Here is a 14733-nt window from a genome sequence, read left to right on the forward strand (position 1 = left end):
TAGCCCTGACAATGCCTGTGTTTTTCACATTCGTATATGCAATTACTCACATTTCCACAAAGACATTTAATAGACATCTCAAATTTATTCTCTCAAACTGCCATTTTCGGGAAATGGCAGTAAAAACTGAGAATCAACCCTAATTCCTCTCTTTCTTAAACTCTATCATATCCCCTCCCCACATCCAATCTCTCAACAAATCACCTTAGTTCTGTCTTCAACTTATATCTCTATTCAACTTAATCTCTGTCCACTTCAACCTCCAAGTTGTCATAATCACTCACCTAGACTATTACAGTGGTCTTGCTGCTTCCACTCCTGCCTGCTTACAATGCATTCTGCATACAGCAGCCATAATTTAAAAAAGAGAAGAAAAGAAAAAAGTAAAAACAAAACAAAAAACACCTCAGATCATATCATTGTCCTGTTTTAAGTCCATTCATATTTCTTATTGCATGGGGGATGAATTCAGACCAACCTTAACATGATTGATACTGCCCCACATGAACTAGCTACTTGTCCACTTCTCCAACAGCCTGCCACCCCCATCTCTTATTCCGCTCCAGCACCTCTGGCCTCCTTGTTGCCCTATAACATGTCCTGCCCTTTTTTCCCACAGAGCTTTTGGATTTGTTCTTTTTGCAACATTTACCCCCATCTTCATATACCTGGCTCTTTTTAATCCATCACACTAATGTTATTTCTTCAGAGATTTGCTCCTTTTCTTTATCCCTGTCACTCTTGGTCAAAACATTTTATTTGCTTGGAAATACCATTTTTTAAAGTGATTTTCATTTGTAGGCATGTTCTGTGTCTTTTACAGACAGAACCTAAGCTCCCTGAGGACAGAAACCTTGTCTGTCTCCTTCAGTATTGATTGCTGATCTGGTAAAGTGCCTGGTACCCAGTAAGTATTTGTTGGATGGAGTAATTCATCCAAAGGCTATTTTTAGAACCCCTACTATGTGCCACATATTGTTCTAAGTTCAGACATCTCCCCTCAGAAACTTAGTATCTTAGTGGGAGAGATGGGCGATGATCAAGACAAGTAAATCAAGTAAAAATACAGTATGTTTAAAGGTGGTAAGTGCTATGGAAGGAGAGTTTCTGGTGTAAGCTTAGGATATTCTCACCTCTTTTTCCCTTTACAGTGGAAAAAACGCTTTGCTGACACTTGAAATCCTGGCTTCTTGAGATGAACCATGAAATTGTGAGTGGTTTAACCTCCTTGAGGTTTAGCTCTGTTATCTGTAAAATAGAGTAATACTCACAAGGTAATATAAAGCACATATTATCTCATCCTTCCCAGCCACCCACCCTCACCCTATTATTCCAAGGGGAGGAATTAGCATGTTCTCCCTCTCTGCATCCAGTATTAGCATGTTCTCCCTCTCTGCATCCGTAAAATGCTTAAAAAAAAAAAATCAACCCAACTTTTTTGCAAATACTCAACACATCCTTAGCAAATAAATATATGAACAAACAAGTGTATAGGTAATTTCACAGCAAACAATCAAAGCTACTTTTATTCAGAAACAATGCTTTTTTAAAGACAGCAGGAAATCCTTACCTTTATTAATTTTCCCTTTTTCTCATTTCTTATTCCATTTTTATAGGCCCCTATTCATAAAGAAGAAAGGATCTATCCATTTAGTCTTTTTTACTATATACAGAAGTAAAACTAAACAGATAATTATTTCATAGGAGGATAAAACATTTATTTAAATGGAAACACTAATCTTTATTTTCATCATGCTGAAGTGTGTAGGTACAAACAATTTCCAATAAAACACTATATAATAAGCAAAAAATAAGTTAATACGTTGTAAACTTACATACGGTTTCATTGATTAACAGGTTTAGGAACAAACAAGCCATTTTACAACTTTGGAGCTACATTTAGTAAAAAACTGCAAACACTCAAACCTTATCAACCCCAAGTAAGACACTAAGGAGCTATTCAAGACTTCTTCAAATCAATGACACAAATACGGTTTTATTTTTGGTTACAGTCCCCTGCTGTGCACAAGACCATTGGAATGCTGTAACAATTACACGTTTTAAAACGGCACAAAGCAAAGCAAGGAGATAACATGCCAGCCTTACAGAAGCTGTCTTGAAAGTGCAAACTCTGCATTTTCTCTTCCTGAACCACTAGGATAAGAACGGGTACCTCGCACGACACGGCAGGGTCAGGCGCATGCTTTCTCTACCACTGGTGGGACACTGAACTCGAACCACGTCTCCATGCCTTGGAAGATACCTCCGGTTTTAAACAGTGAACAGGCTTCGACTAAATATAGTGCAAATCAAATACGAGGAGCCAGACGACAGACCAGAGACGGTTCCCCGGGGGCAGGTCGGCGCACCGGGCGACCTCCTCCTCCTCCTCCTCAGGTTTTGATGTGGAAGGCGGTGCGGCGCAGCGAATGCAGGGCGACCACGCAGCAGCCCCGGAGCAGGGCTCCGATGTTGTAGACGGGATCCGTGCCCCCCCTCCGAGTACTGAATGCCCACAGAACGGTGGGGACCACGGGGGCAGCCACGGCCAGGAGATCCACCAGGAAACTGCGGCTCCAGTACTGCCCCCCCGCGGGCCCGCGCGCAGCCAGCAGGAGCGCGCCGCCGTCCCGCCTCGCCTCGGCCTCGGCCCCCGCCCCCGCCTCCGCCTCCGCCGGGCCTGCGAAGTCCAGCTCCCTCATGAGGCGGTGCGCAGGAGCTTCGGGACCCGCCGTGGCCTCGTCGTCGTACGGGGTCTCCACGGGAGACAAAAGGATGGCCGAGTTGGGATTTCTTGGCGTCAGGTCCACCATGAAGGCGGAGATGGACTCGGGGAAGCTTGCGGGCGAGTCCGCCCCCGACTCGTCCGGAGATTCGGGGCTCGAGGGCCAGGGCTCCTGCAGCCGCAGCACGTGCTGGATGAGCTCGGACACGGCAGGGCTGTAGGGCACCACGTCGGTCTGCACGGCCTGCTCGGCCACCGCGCTGCCCTCTTCCTGCCGCCCTGCCCCGGGCACCAGCGCCAGGACCTCGGCCCCGGGGGCCGAGCGAAGCAGCTCCAAGGCGTCGGCCCGTGTGGCGTCGGCGGCGGCCACCCCATCGAACAGATCGGAGCCCTGGGCCGTCGCCTCGGCCAGCAGCAGCTCGCCGTCGGCCCCTTCCTCCGGGCCCTGCTCTTCCAGGGCCGGCGCCTCCGCCATCTGGCCCAACGGGGTGCTGGGGCGGAGGCTCTTCTCTGGGGAGTCGCAGGGGAAGTGCAGACACAGTTCGTCCCTCAGAGAGCCGCTGTGCGCCATCTCCATGCTCTGCAGCAGAGACTCCAACTTCTTGTTTTGGATGTTTATGTCCACGAAATACTTCTGAATGCCTTTGTCTTTATCGGCCAAGCTGCTCCGCATGGTTTCGATGACCTGTCTGAGCTGTTTGATTTCTTTCCTGGCTTCCTTCAGGGCCAGCTGGGCCTCCACGCGGTGGCACTCTTCCTCGATCCAGTCCTCCCTCATGCGGGCCAGCTGGGACTTGAGCTCAGCGATCTCGCTTTCCCTGTGGAGAGAGGACAGGCTGGCTGAGTGAGGGAGCTGGGAGGGGGCAGGCCTAGTGAGGGGGCTGGGAGGGGGCAGGCTGAGTGAGGGACCCAGGAAGAGGACAGGCTGAGTGAGGGAGCCACGGAGAGGACAGGCTGGCTAAGTGAGGGAGCTGGGGAGAGGACAAGCTGGCTGAGTGAGGGACCCAGGAAGAGGACAGGCTGGCTGAGTGAGGGAGCCACGGAGAGGACAAGCTGGCTAAGTGAGGGAGCTGGGGAGAGGACAAGCTGGCTGAGTGAGGGACCCAGGAAGAGGACAGGCTGGCTGAGTGAGGGAGCCACGGAGAGGACAGGCTGGCTGAGTGAGGGACCCAGGGAGAGGACAGGCTGAGTGAGGGAGCTGGGAGAGGACAGGCTGAGTGAGGAAGCTGGGAGGGGGCAGGCCTAGTGAGGGAGCTGGGGAGAGGACAGGCTGGCTAAGTGAGGGAGCTGGGGAGAGGACAGGCTGGCTAAGTGAGGGAGCTGGGGAGAGGACAGGCTGGCTAAGTGAGGGAGCTGGGGAGAGGACAAGCTGGCTGAGTGAGGGAGCTGGGGAGAGGACAAGCTGGCTGAGTGAGGGACCCAGGAAGAGGACAGGCTGGCTGAGTGAGGGAGCCACGGAGAGGACAGGCTGGCTGAGTGAGGGACCCAGGGAGAGGACAGGCTGAGTGAGGAAGCTGGGAGGGGGCAGGCCTAGTGAGGGGGCTGGGAGAGGACAGGCTGAGTGAGGGAGCTGGGGAGAGGACAAGCTGGCTGAGTGAGGGAGCTGGGGAGAGGACAAGCTGGCTGAGTGAGGGACCCAGGAAGAGGGCAGGCTGGCTGAGTGAGGGACCCAGGGAGAGGACAGGCTGAGTGAGGGAGCTGGGAGGGGGCAGGCCTAGTGAGGGAGCTGGGGAGAGGACAGGCTGGCTAAGTGAGGGAGCTGGGGAGAGGACAAGCTGGCTGAGTGAGGGAGCTGGGAGGGGACAGGCTGAGTGAGAGAGCTCGGAGAGGGAAGGCTGGCTGAGTGAGGAAGCTGGGAGGGGGCAGGCTGAGTGAAGGAGCTAGGGAGAGGACAAGCTGGCTGAGTGAGGGACCCGGGGAGAGGACAAGCTGGCTGAGTGAGGGAGCTGGGGAGAGGACAAGCTGGCTGAGTGAGGAAGCTGGGGAGAGGACAAGCTGGCTGAGTGAGGGACCCAGGAAGAGGACAGGCTGAGTGAGGAAGCTGGGAGAGGACAGGCTGAGTGAGGGACCCGGGGAGAGGACAGGCTGAGTGAGGGACCCTGGGAGAGGACAAGCTGGCTGAGTGAGGGAGCTGGGGAGAGGACAGGCTGGCTGAGTGAGGGACCCTGGAGAGGACAAGTTGGCTGAGTGAGGGAGTTGAGGGGAGGACAGGCTGAGTGAGGGACCCAGGGAGAGGACCGGCTGAGTGAGGAAGCTGGGAGAGGACAGGCTGGCTGAGTGAGGGACCCAGGGAGGGGACAGGCTGGCTGAACTGAGGGAGCCAGCAGCTCTTAGCCCCGCCCCCGCCCCCCCCCCCCCCCAGTCCTGACCCACTTCAGAGAGCCGGTGCTACTCCCCTTCAAATGCAGAGGTTAAGTGGGTTTTCAATTTTTCTCTCACAAGTATTAGCCAGGAACTGCCCACAATTGTAAAATAGCAAAAATGATAATAACTAGAATCAGAATAAAAAATGAGGTGGCTGTTTGTCTTTTTCTTCCTGGGTGCTGTCAGGTGGTGCAATAAATATAACATTATCCTCCCTCCCTTCAGTACTTAATATTTGAAATTTTGTTATGAGAACACTTTAGAATTTCTTTGCCAGCTTTTGCATCCGTAGCCTACCCTTTCTTACGTCTACACATTGTGGAAGGAAAGTCCATTTCACTTTTAAAGGTTACTACCTATCAAAAGAGGAAGGCACACTGGTTAAGTTTTAGCCCTGCAGCATTGTTCTGATCATATTCTAATAATCATTTGAAAAAATTTTAAGCTATAACATGCTACATGTTGCAAGGACTTTTTTTTTTTTTAATAAAGATTTTATTTATTTATTCATGAGAGACACACAGAGAGAGGCAGAGACATAGGCAGAGGGAGAAGCAGGCTCCCTGAAGGGAGCCCAATGCTGGACTCCAGCCCAGGACCTCGGGATCATGTCCTGAGCCAAAGGCAGCTGCTCAACCACTGAGCCACCCAGGTGCCCTGCAAGGACTTTCTGAAGAGTTGATTACTGTCTCCTCTTAGGGTAAGATGACCCTGGAACCATCATCTACACTGAAGGAAATCCATCTAAAAAATAGATGGGATTTTTTTTTTTTTTTAGATACTTCATGGGACCTTATTTTAAGATCTTTGTCAAAAAATTCTTCCTGACATATCATTTCTTCATAATCAATATAAATACAAGTTTTCATATTATCAGTAGGTATGAAGGCCAGGCGGTCAGGTTCCTGGTATATTCGAAGGAATGTTAGTTTTGCTTTTCTAAGTTTAGACCTGACTATACTCCAGTTTCATTGTCGTATGCTTCCCTGCCATGACTGCTCAATCCCTTCCATCGGTTCCTTAAATCATAAACAAAGACTTTCAGAAAGTAAGATCTGACTCATGCTACCCTGGTCAGAGCTCTGTTCGTCTATTCCCAAAATGTTCCAGGGGAAAAATCATTAAGCAGAAAATCTGGCCCACCCCAAGATGTCAAAGGTCCTTTCTCTCTGAGATAAGATCTCTTTAAGCATGGGCTGTTTTTTGGTTTCTGTTTTTTACCTTAACACTTAGCCAAGAATAATGAACCTCTTCCTTCAGCACAGAAATAGCTTGCAGGAATCACAATACACAGGGCCATCCACGCTCTCAGAGAGATAAACAGGGCTTAATAGGGGCCCGTGTGTGACCCTTTCTGCTGGAAGTATGGGATTGTTCCTGCAAGTGTTCCTGCCATTTAAAAATAGCTACGCACACACCCAATGCTTCTGTACACGCCCAGAAAAGGCAGGGGGTACCCTGTCAGGTGAATTCCTGAAACAGCCAAATCACACAGGAATATGAAATGGCTCTTCTGAAAGACTGGTTTAAGGAATTTGGCGAAAATGAAATACTTTTTCTTCTTTTCTATTTTTCAATAGTGTGGGTTTGTATTTCATTTTATGGAAAACGAAACCGTCCTTAATCAGGGTGAAAGGAATGCAGATTCACCTTTCATGAAGGCGGCGCTCAGATTCCTTCAGCTTGGTCTTGAGGTGCCTCACTGTGACCTCTTTCTGCTGCAGAGGAGTCAAATATTGCTCTGGATTTGGGGGCTTGACACCATGATTTTCACCACAGGACATGTACCTTCCAGACCGCCTGAAACAATCCAAGCAATGAACTGTTACTTTTTCTGTAAAAAGAAAAGTTAAGACACAGCTAATGGCTTGAGAAGGAGCGACAGCTGTGTATTGGGGTCTTAAGCCTCAATATTGTGCGCTTCACTTGGGAAGGGGGGCTATGACACACCCGCCACTCTTAGGGCCGCTCATTACTTGGGAGACTTCAGGAAGGTTGTTTGTGGAGAGAGTGGAGATAGTGGGGAGGGAGGATTTTCTATGGCTTACGAATGACCTCATGCAGAATAATGCACAATTGTGCACAGGCTTGCCTGTGGGTGCATAGTAACACACTATTATATTAGGGGACAATAAGCGGGGCAGGCGGGAAGGCAGGATGGGAGTGAGATGTCCTGACTTTCCACACAGTGTGCCACTACCCGGACACCTTGATTGCTAGGAGTTGGATTCAAATCGTTCTGAGATCAATCCCTGGTGTGAGTGTGCCAATTCGGTGGAACGTTTCCTTCTTCCAAAGGGAAAGGGCTACTCCACCGTCACAGAGTGTGTTTTGTAAACAAAGTGCCCAGTGTTCCATAAAACTTCCTGAGCTGGAATGCCGGCCCCTCTCAGGCCTGGCCAAGTGTGGGGCATCCCTGCTGTAAGAGAGCTGACTGACGAGAAGGGCCACCCAGGAGGAAGAAGACTGAGGGTGGAGGGCTGGCAGCTTCCTCCCTGACTCTGGAACCAGTCCAGGCCGCTACAGTCACCTGCTCCCCCTGAGCCTACACTGTCCAAGATGGCCTGTGTCCAGCTCCCAACCTTCTAGTCCTCCTGTTGGGTCCTTTTGGGCATGCAGGTCCTTTTTCCTACAACCTCCTGGCCCCCAGGGACTACTTAATTCCTTGCCCGACCTTCAGATTTCATTTCAAGGTCACTTCCTCAGGGAGGCCTCCTCTGGTCCCTCCAGACTGGGCTGGATCCCCCCCCCGACTGCTTACTACACTACAGCAACGGGGACCTGCAGAATCACCTTAGACGTTGCCACGAGAAGAGCAAAGTGTTCGGTGCCCTCGTGCGTGCGGGAAGCCGGGCCCTCTCTGAGGCTCACGCCCTGGTCAGTGCTTCACACGGTCCTGGCACCACGTGGCCCCCAGTCCGCGGCTGAGGTCCGACTCCCCCCCGCCCCGTGCCAGCCCCCCGGGGCTGCTGAGCCTCGGTGGCCTTCCCGCAGCTGCCCTGAGGGACTGGCGAGCGTGGGAAGGGAAGGCCCAGACGACGACAGGACGGAACGAGGCGGGAACTCCAGAGCGAGCGCCTCACCGTTCTCCCCCGGGCACTCACCTCAGGACGGGGCTGCCGTCGCTCCCCTTGCAGGAGCCCGAGTTGCTGCTGCTTGGGGAAGACGGCGCGTAGCCGGGATGGATGTTCACGGGGCTCAGCTGGCTCCTGCACAGCATGGACAGCAAGTCCTTCTCCCGCGGGGAGGGCGGGCTGCCGGCGGCCTTGTAGGACGAGGCTCCGTTGCTCCGCCCGTGGGGGCCCCGGCTGGGAGAAGAGGGGAGAACGGCCGTGCTGGGTGCTGGGTGCGGCCGCGGCCGCCAGCCCCGGCCCCAGCCTGGCCCCGAGGTCTCTCCTCCCGCCCCAAGCACCGGCCTCGCCCTCCGCCCTCCTCGCAAATACTTTCTGGCCCTAAAGCTTGTTTCTGAATTAATCCCGACGCCTGACAGGAGCACAGACCGCGGGAAATACCGATTTGGTGGAGGTTCGCTTTGGAGGCGGCCGGAAGATGTGGCTGGTTCCAGTCCACCTGTTTCCGCTTAAAAGCGTTCAGGTGTGGTTCGGGGGGGGGGGGTAAGAACATTAGGGAGGCTCGTCCGGAGAATGAGGAGAAGGGGGGCTGCCCACAGAGGAGGAGGACAGGTGAGCGGAGCCCACGTGGACGTATCAAGCCTGTAGCTTTTACCACCCATTTTCTTTCCTCCGCTGCCAATGATTTAACAAAACCTTCATCATGTAACTGCTGAAATGTCACAGGCCTCCCGCGGCCCGGCCGCCGCCTGCTTTCTCGCCCCCTCAGCCCCCTCAGCCCGGAGGCTGCCTCTGGCTCTTCCCATCGCGTCCTCAAAGCCATTCAAGGGCTCCTACCTCCCGAGGTCTGATCCCACCTCCCCATCCAACCTACCCTCCTGCACTCCTCCCTCCGTATTCCAGAATTCCAAACAACTTACAGTTTCCTGATGACCCATGCTCCCCATCACTTTTATGTTTTTGTATTTATCATTTTCTCTGCCTAGAATGTCCTCCTGCTCCCTACCCTATGCCTTGGGATTTTTCCAACTTCCAGACGGATGGGAACACTCCAAGCAGCCTTCTCCGGATTCCTCCTTCCCTAGGCTTGTGTACACGTGGCTCCTCAGTGGTCCCTAGTACTCTGTGCAAACATCCATCCTGGGATTTATCACATGGCATCACAACTGCACGGTTGTGTGTCCTTCCTGCCAGACTAGGGCGGCCTGAGGGCAGGAACACAATCTGTTCTTTTATATCCCCACTACTTCCTGGCACATGCTAGGTGTTCCCAAAATGACTGCTAAATGAATAAACTGGGTTTGAGCCTTGGCACTGCCACTTATTAGGAGCTTAGGCAATGAATCTACTGAATACATGGGGATCTCTAATAACTTTTCTTGCCTTCCTCAGAGTTGATGGGAAAATCGAATCTAAGAATGCATGTGAGTGCATCTGATAAGATGTTAAAGGCAATGCAGCTGTAGGATATTATTACAGGATAAAGTTGTTTGGACTTCCCTATTAATCTAGTTCCAGAAACTTGACACCCACTATGTAAGGAAGCATCTTGAGAATGTTGAAATTACTTAGATAGGATAACAGTTCAGTTCAGTGTTGGGAATATTTCTTGATTACAAGAAAATGAAAAAGAACAAGATATCTTTCATACAGAAGTACTGCTTTCTGACAATCCTCTCTTTGCAATTTTGATTACAGTTGTATCCAATGGACACATGTCAATGAGAAACGCATGTAAATGTGAGTGTGCGTGTGGGCAGACTTGGCTCCGAAACCACACTTACTTAAAATCAAATGTAACTTCAACTAGCTGTCAACCCAGTAAATCACATATAAATGAAACATCATCCGATTCTGAAGTTAAAAAGTTCTTTCCTTTTGAAATCATCCAGATAGACTCTGCCTCCTTTTCATGAGAAGGGGACACTTTATATGGAACAGATGGGCAGATGGCTTTGTGACAAACCAACTTCAGCAACCCAGTGGTGCTGAGCTGAGCAGCAGAATACATGGGCTCTGGCTTGGATCTGCTTCTCCACACTTCACTTCTGAGTCCACTCCAACCGGCCTGACATTTCTGAATGTGACAATGAGAAACGTGCAGGATTAACCTCTCCAAGTCAGGAGAGAAAGGAAAGAGCAAGCCTTCGTTTTGACCAGGGGAGTCCTCTTCCAAGTCGACCTTCACTAATGACCTTCTGAGATCCCGGGCCTCTTCCAATGTTTTACGAGCACAGTTTTACTTAATTTTGACCCTCATGCTATAAAGCTGGTACAACGATTACCACTCATTTACATTACATGAAGTACATGAAGTATTCAGTTACACGAAGCAACTAAGGGTAATGTGGCCCAAGAACACACAGCTGAACTAAGATTTAAAAACAGATTTTTTTTTTTTTTTTTTACTCTACTGAAATATCTCCTTCTTACTTTACACAGATAGAATATATCTTTTGGAGCTTGTAAACAGGTATGTTATATACTGGCTATGCATGTGGTTATGACCTGAAGAATTCACCACCAACCTTTATTGTGCTGCAGTCACTAAGATACAAATTAAACTCGATGGGAGTTTTTAAGAACACATCTGCTATACTGATATATTTCAGGAAATGAGTTGTTAGACTGCAAGAGCTGACTAGCTGCCTTTTTTTTTTTTTTTTTTTTTTTTTTTAATTCATGAGAGACACAGAGAGAGAGGATGAGATACAGGCAGAGGGAGAAGCAGGCTCCTCAAGAGGACAAGGGGAGCCTGATGCAGGACTCGATCATCGCGGGACCATGGGACCACGCCCTGAACTGAAGGCGGACGCTCAACCACTGAGCCACCCAGCCGTACCAAGAGCTGACTTTTAAAAAAGAAACTACATGCTTAAAAATAATCAATGAATTAGTTTAGTTCCGTTCAACTGCTAACACATATGGGTACAAAGTCATTGCAAAACATTTTCAAGGAGAGGCCAGGGTTCCATGTTTGCCATAGCCGTGAGAAGCAAACCCTATGCTACCTTCCTCAGCTTACCCCAAATGCCTTGGTGTGGTGGGCAAGAAGACTGAAGTCCACAAAGGGGCAGAATTCTGCTGACCCTACCCCTTCCTGCACACCTGAATACAGCAGATGGAAATGGAGAGAAAGGGAAGAGAACCTCACAAGGGGCCCACATTAATTTCTATCCCCCAATGTTGTCCTTTACTTCAAGGCAACATTACTACCATCACTGTCATCACGATGATCACTGTTAGGGCTGCATTGTGTCATTCCCCCCACCCCCGCCAAAATTCATAAAGTTAAAAAGCCCTAACCCCTAGTACCTAAGAGTGTGACTGTATTTGGAAACGTGGCTTTAAAAAAAGGTAATTAAATCTAATTAAATCCTAATCCAACTTGACTAATGTCTTTATAAGAAGAGGAAATGGATGCAGGCACAGATAAAAATTCTGTTGAAGAAGCAGAGACAAGAGGGCCATCTCTAAGCCAAGGAGAGAGGCTTTTGCAGACGCCAATCCTGCTGACACCTTGATCTTGGACTTCTGGCATTCAGAATTGTGAGAAGGTAAATTCCCATTGTGTGAGACCCCCAGTCTGTGATATATCTTATGACAGCAGCCTGAGCAAACTAATGTGATCATCATCACAATCATCCTCTTCATCATCATGTCCATCAGTATTATTTTTATCACTACTGAGGAAAATATCCATTTATGACCCTTTTACTAAATTCTGGGCACTATGGATTAGCTCATTTATTTCAATGAGGTAGATGCCACTATTATCCCATTTTCCAGAACAGTAAAGCTCAGGGCCCTGGCTCATGTACATAATTAATAAGGGAGGCTAAACGCAAGCCCATGTTTCTCTGGCTCCAAATTCCAAACATTTTCTTTTTTTTTCCTTTTCACTTCTATCTGCCCTTGGTCAGATTAGGATTTTAGTTTAAGAAAGAGAATTCCTCAGGGGTGCCTGGATGGCACACTCAGTTAAGTGTCCAGCTCTTGGTTTTGGCTCAGGTCATGATCCCAGGGTTATAGGATGGAGCCCTGCATTGGGCTCTGTGTTCGGCCTGGAGTCTGCTTAAGGCTCTCCCTCTTCCTCAGCCCTTCCTCTGCCCTCCCCTCAAAATAAATAAATAAAGCTTTTAAAAAAAGAGAATTCCTCAGAGATGTTAACAGAGTTGGCCTTCTGTAAGAAGAGATCATTGAAACTTTAGTTTTGTTTTTAAGATCCCATCAAAAATATCCTCACCAACACCACCTGCCACTTATTTCTCCCACCCCTTCACCAAATGTTCCTGCTCACCTTCTTCCCAGGAGCTGATTCTCCACAGAGAATATTCATTTATTGTAGGAGAAGCAAGCCATTTAAAAGGATGATAAGCTTTATAAACTTTGGCCCGGATACCTGGCACATCTAGAGGAGTCGTCCTCAGTGCATGGTCCCACAGAACACAAAAATTATGTGAAGTGCTCAAGATATCCCATCACATAAATCTACTGACTGTGCTCTATGCCTGGGTCAGATTTAAAAAAAAAAAAAAAAGTGAGGCTAATAGAACATTGCCAATTCCAATTTTCCATTTTTCCATCTATTAAGCATGTATCTGATTTGCACATAATTCTATTTAGCTATTTTAGGTTTACTATATCAATTTTTAGTCATTTGGAGAAACCACAGATTCCAGACTAGACAATTTTCTCTAAATCACTCTGTATTGTTGACATTACCTTGGAATTTAACCACAAACACAAGTTCTTTTGAAGTGCTTAATACAATCAGCTTCTTCGACAGGCCATTTCTTTTTTCTTTTGCTCTCTGTTCTTTGATACCTTGTACCACAGGTATGTGCTAGTTTTCTTGAATAGGTTAGATAAATGGTTTATTCTCAGAGCAAGCCACATCTGATTTATACAGAAAATGTTTATATTCATATTATGTGATCCCAGAGGTATTTTATTTCCAAATAGATTGTGTTTGGGAATAGAACAATTGGGCTTTTTCATTGTGGGCTCCACTCTTTTGTTACAGGTTTGTCTGGCTTCAGCTTTGTTTTTAACAATAAAATTGTGCACCAGGGGGTCTCAAGTCCCTTTTTAAACATCAGCTAAATGTTCTGCTCACTGAAGAGAAATGTGAGATACCAGCTTCCTGAATCCTGGGAATGCAAGTTTTTAGAAACTAACCTGTTTTTCTCCATGAAGGGACCTCAAGAATTATGTGGTCCAAACCTCCTTTTACAAACGTGGACACTGTGGCCCAGAAAAGTCAAGTGATTTGCTCAAAGTCTGAAGACAAATCATCCCCAGATGTCTTGTTCCTCATTCCACTGAATTGCTCGGGTCCCTCCCTGGCTCAGAGGTCTGGAACCAGCCTATCCAAAACATACCATCCATCTCATTACTCTCAATATTCTTTACCTGTATGTTTTTAAAAATAATTATATTATTATGTATTTATTGTCCTTTTTTTATCTTACTAGAATGAATATAATTTCCATAAAGTTTTGTTTACTGCCCTATCACCAGAACCCGCCTCATAGTAGATGCTCAATAAATACTTGAACAAATAAAATCATGCATAGTAGGAGAGAATCCTGGGGCTTAGAATCTTTCCCACCACATGTGAATGGTGGCTCATGAGTTTCCCACACTTTCCCCAACCCAAATAGTATCTATGGTGAACATTTGTTGATGCCTGCTAGGCTCTACGCACTGACCCACACTTCATGTCTACTAACTAATCCTAACAGTGAACCCTACAAAGTAGGTATGATTACAGCCCTATTTTACAGATGAGGAAACTGAGGCACAGAGAAGTTAAGCAACTTGCTCAGGGTCGCACAGCCTGCAAGTGACAGAGCCGACATTCCCACCAAGGCAACCTGGCTCCAGAGTCCATATAAGTAGCTAGTCTGCTCTAATGCCTCTTGGTGGTGGCCAGTCACAGCTGTGAACTTTATTCTTTTCTCACCCCTTCCCCAAGTGAGTGCTGGGAGTAGTCTGAGCTCACGATGTCTCTTTCATGAGGGTAATAGGTAAGCTCAGCTAGAGGAAAGAAATGGTGAAGTCAGAGGCTTCCAGCTAAGAGATGACAGATTCATGGAGGGGAGGCAGGTAGGAAGTGGAAACTACTACGTTAACACCAGGTGAGTTCACAGGTAAGTGAGGGAAGGGGAGGAGAGAAGGGTGAGTGGACACACAGCCAAGGGCTGGCTGAGGGATGGCCTCGGAGAGACACGCGCGCTCCAGCCCTGTGACCACAGCTGGTAAGACAGTGAAAGGTTCTAATTTCAAATCATTATAAAAAACAAAAACTGTTCACTGAGTAATAACTAAATATGAACTGACAGCCATGCAAGTGGCTCCACGGAAGCCTAAAGTACAGGTAAGTCACCTGTGTAAAGTGTCTTCACAATCAGAGAGCAGGAAACAGTGCCTACTTGCGTGAGAGAGAGGACCGCTTGCTTCCCGCCGCAGACATGTGGACCTCAGGAGCCGAAATGCTGCCGGTGCTGCTCGAGGAGCTAAAATCAGCTTCGCTACCTGCAAGACAACGGCGGGAGAGAGGCGTGAAGG

General features: G+C 48.5%; 1 protein-coding gene across 8 annotated transcripts in view; it reads right to left on the reverse strand.

Moving 5' to 3' along the window:
• Nucleotides 1-1495: 1495 nt before the first annotated feature.
• Nucleotides 1496-14733, reverse strand: part of SYBU (syntabulin) — a 109465-nt gene continuing 96227 nt past the window's right edge. For all 8 annotated transcript variants that reach the window (XM_077847002.1, XM_077847001.1, XM_077847005.1 and 5 more), the window contains 4 exons: nt 14598-14700; nt 8194-8397; nt 6740-6889; nt 1496-3543 (listed from right to left, as the gene is read on the reverse strand). In XM_077847002.1, the coding sequence (XP_077703128.1) occupies nt 2394-3543; nt 6740-6889; nt 8194-8397; nt 14598-14700 (1607 nt within the window). In that variant the 3' untranslated portion in view covers nt 1496-2393. The remainder of the gene's footprint in view (nt 3544-6739; nt 6890-8193; nt 8398-14597; nt 14701-14733) is intronic.

This window comes from Canis aureus, chromosome 14 (assembly GCF_053574225.1).
Source record: "Canis aureus isolate CA01 chromosome 14, VMU_Caureus_v.1.0, whole genome shotgun sequence".
NCBI lineage: Eukaryota > Metazoa > Chordata > Mammalia > Carnivora > Canidae > Canis > Canis aureus.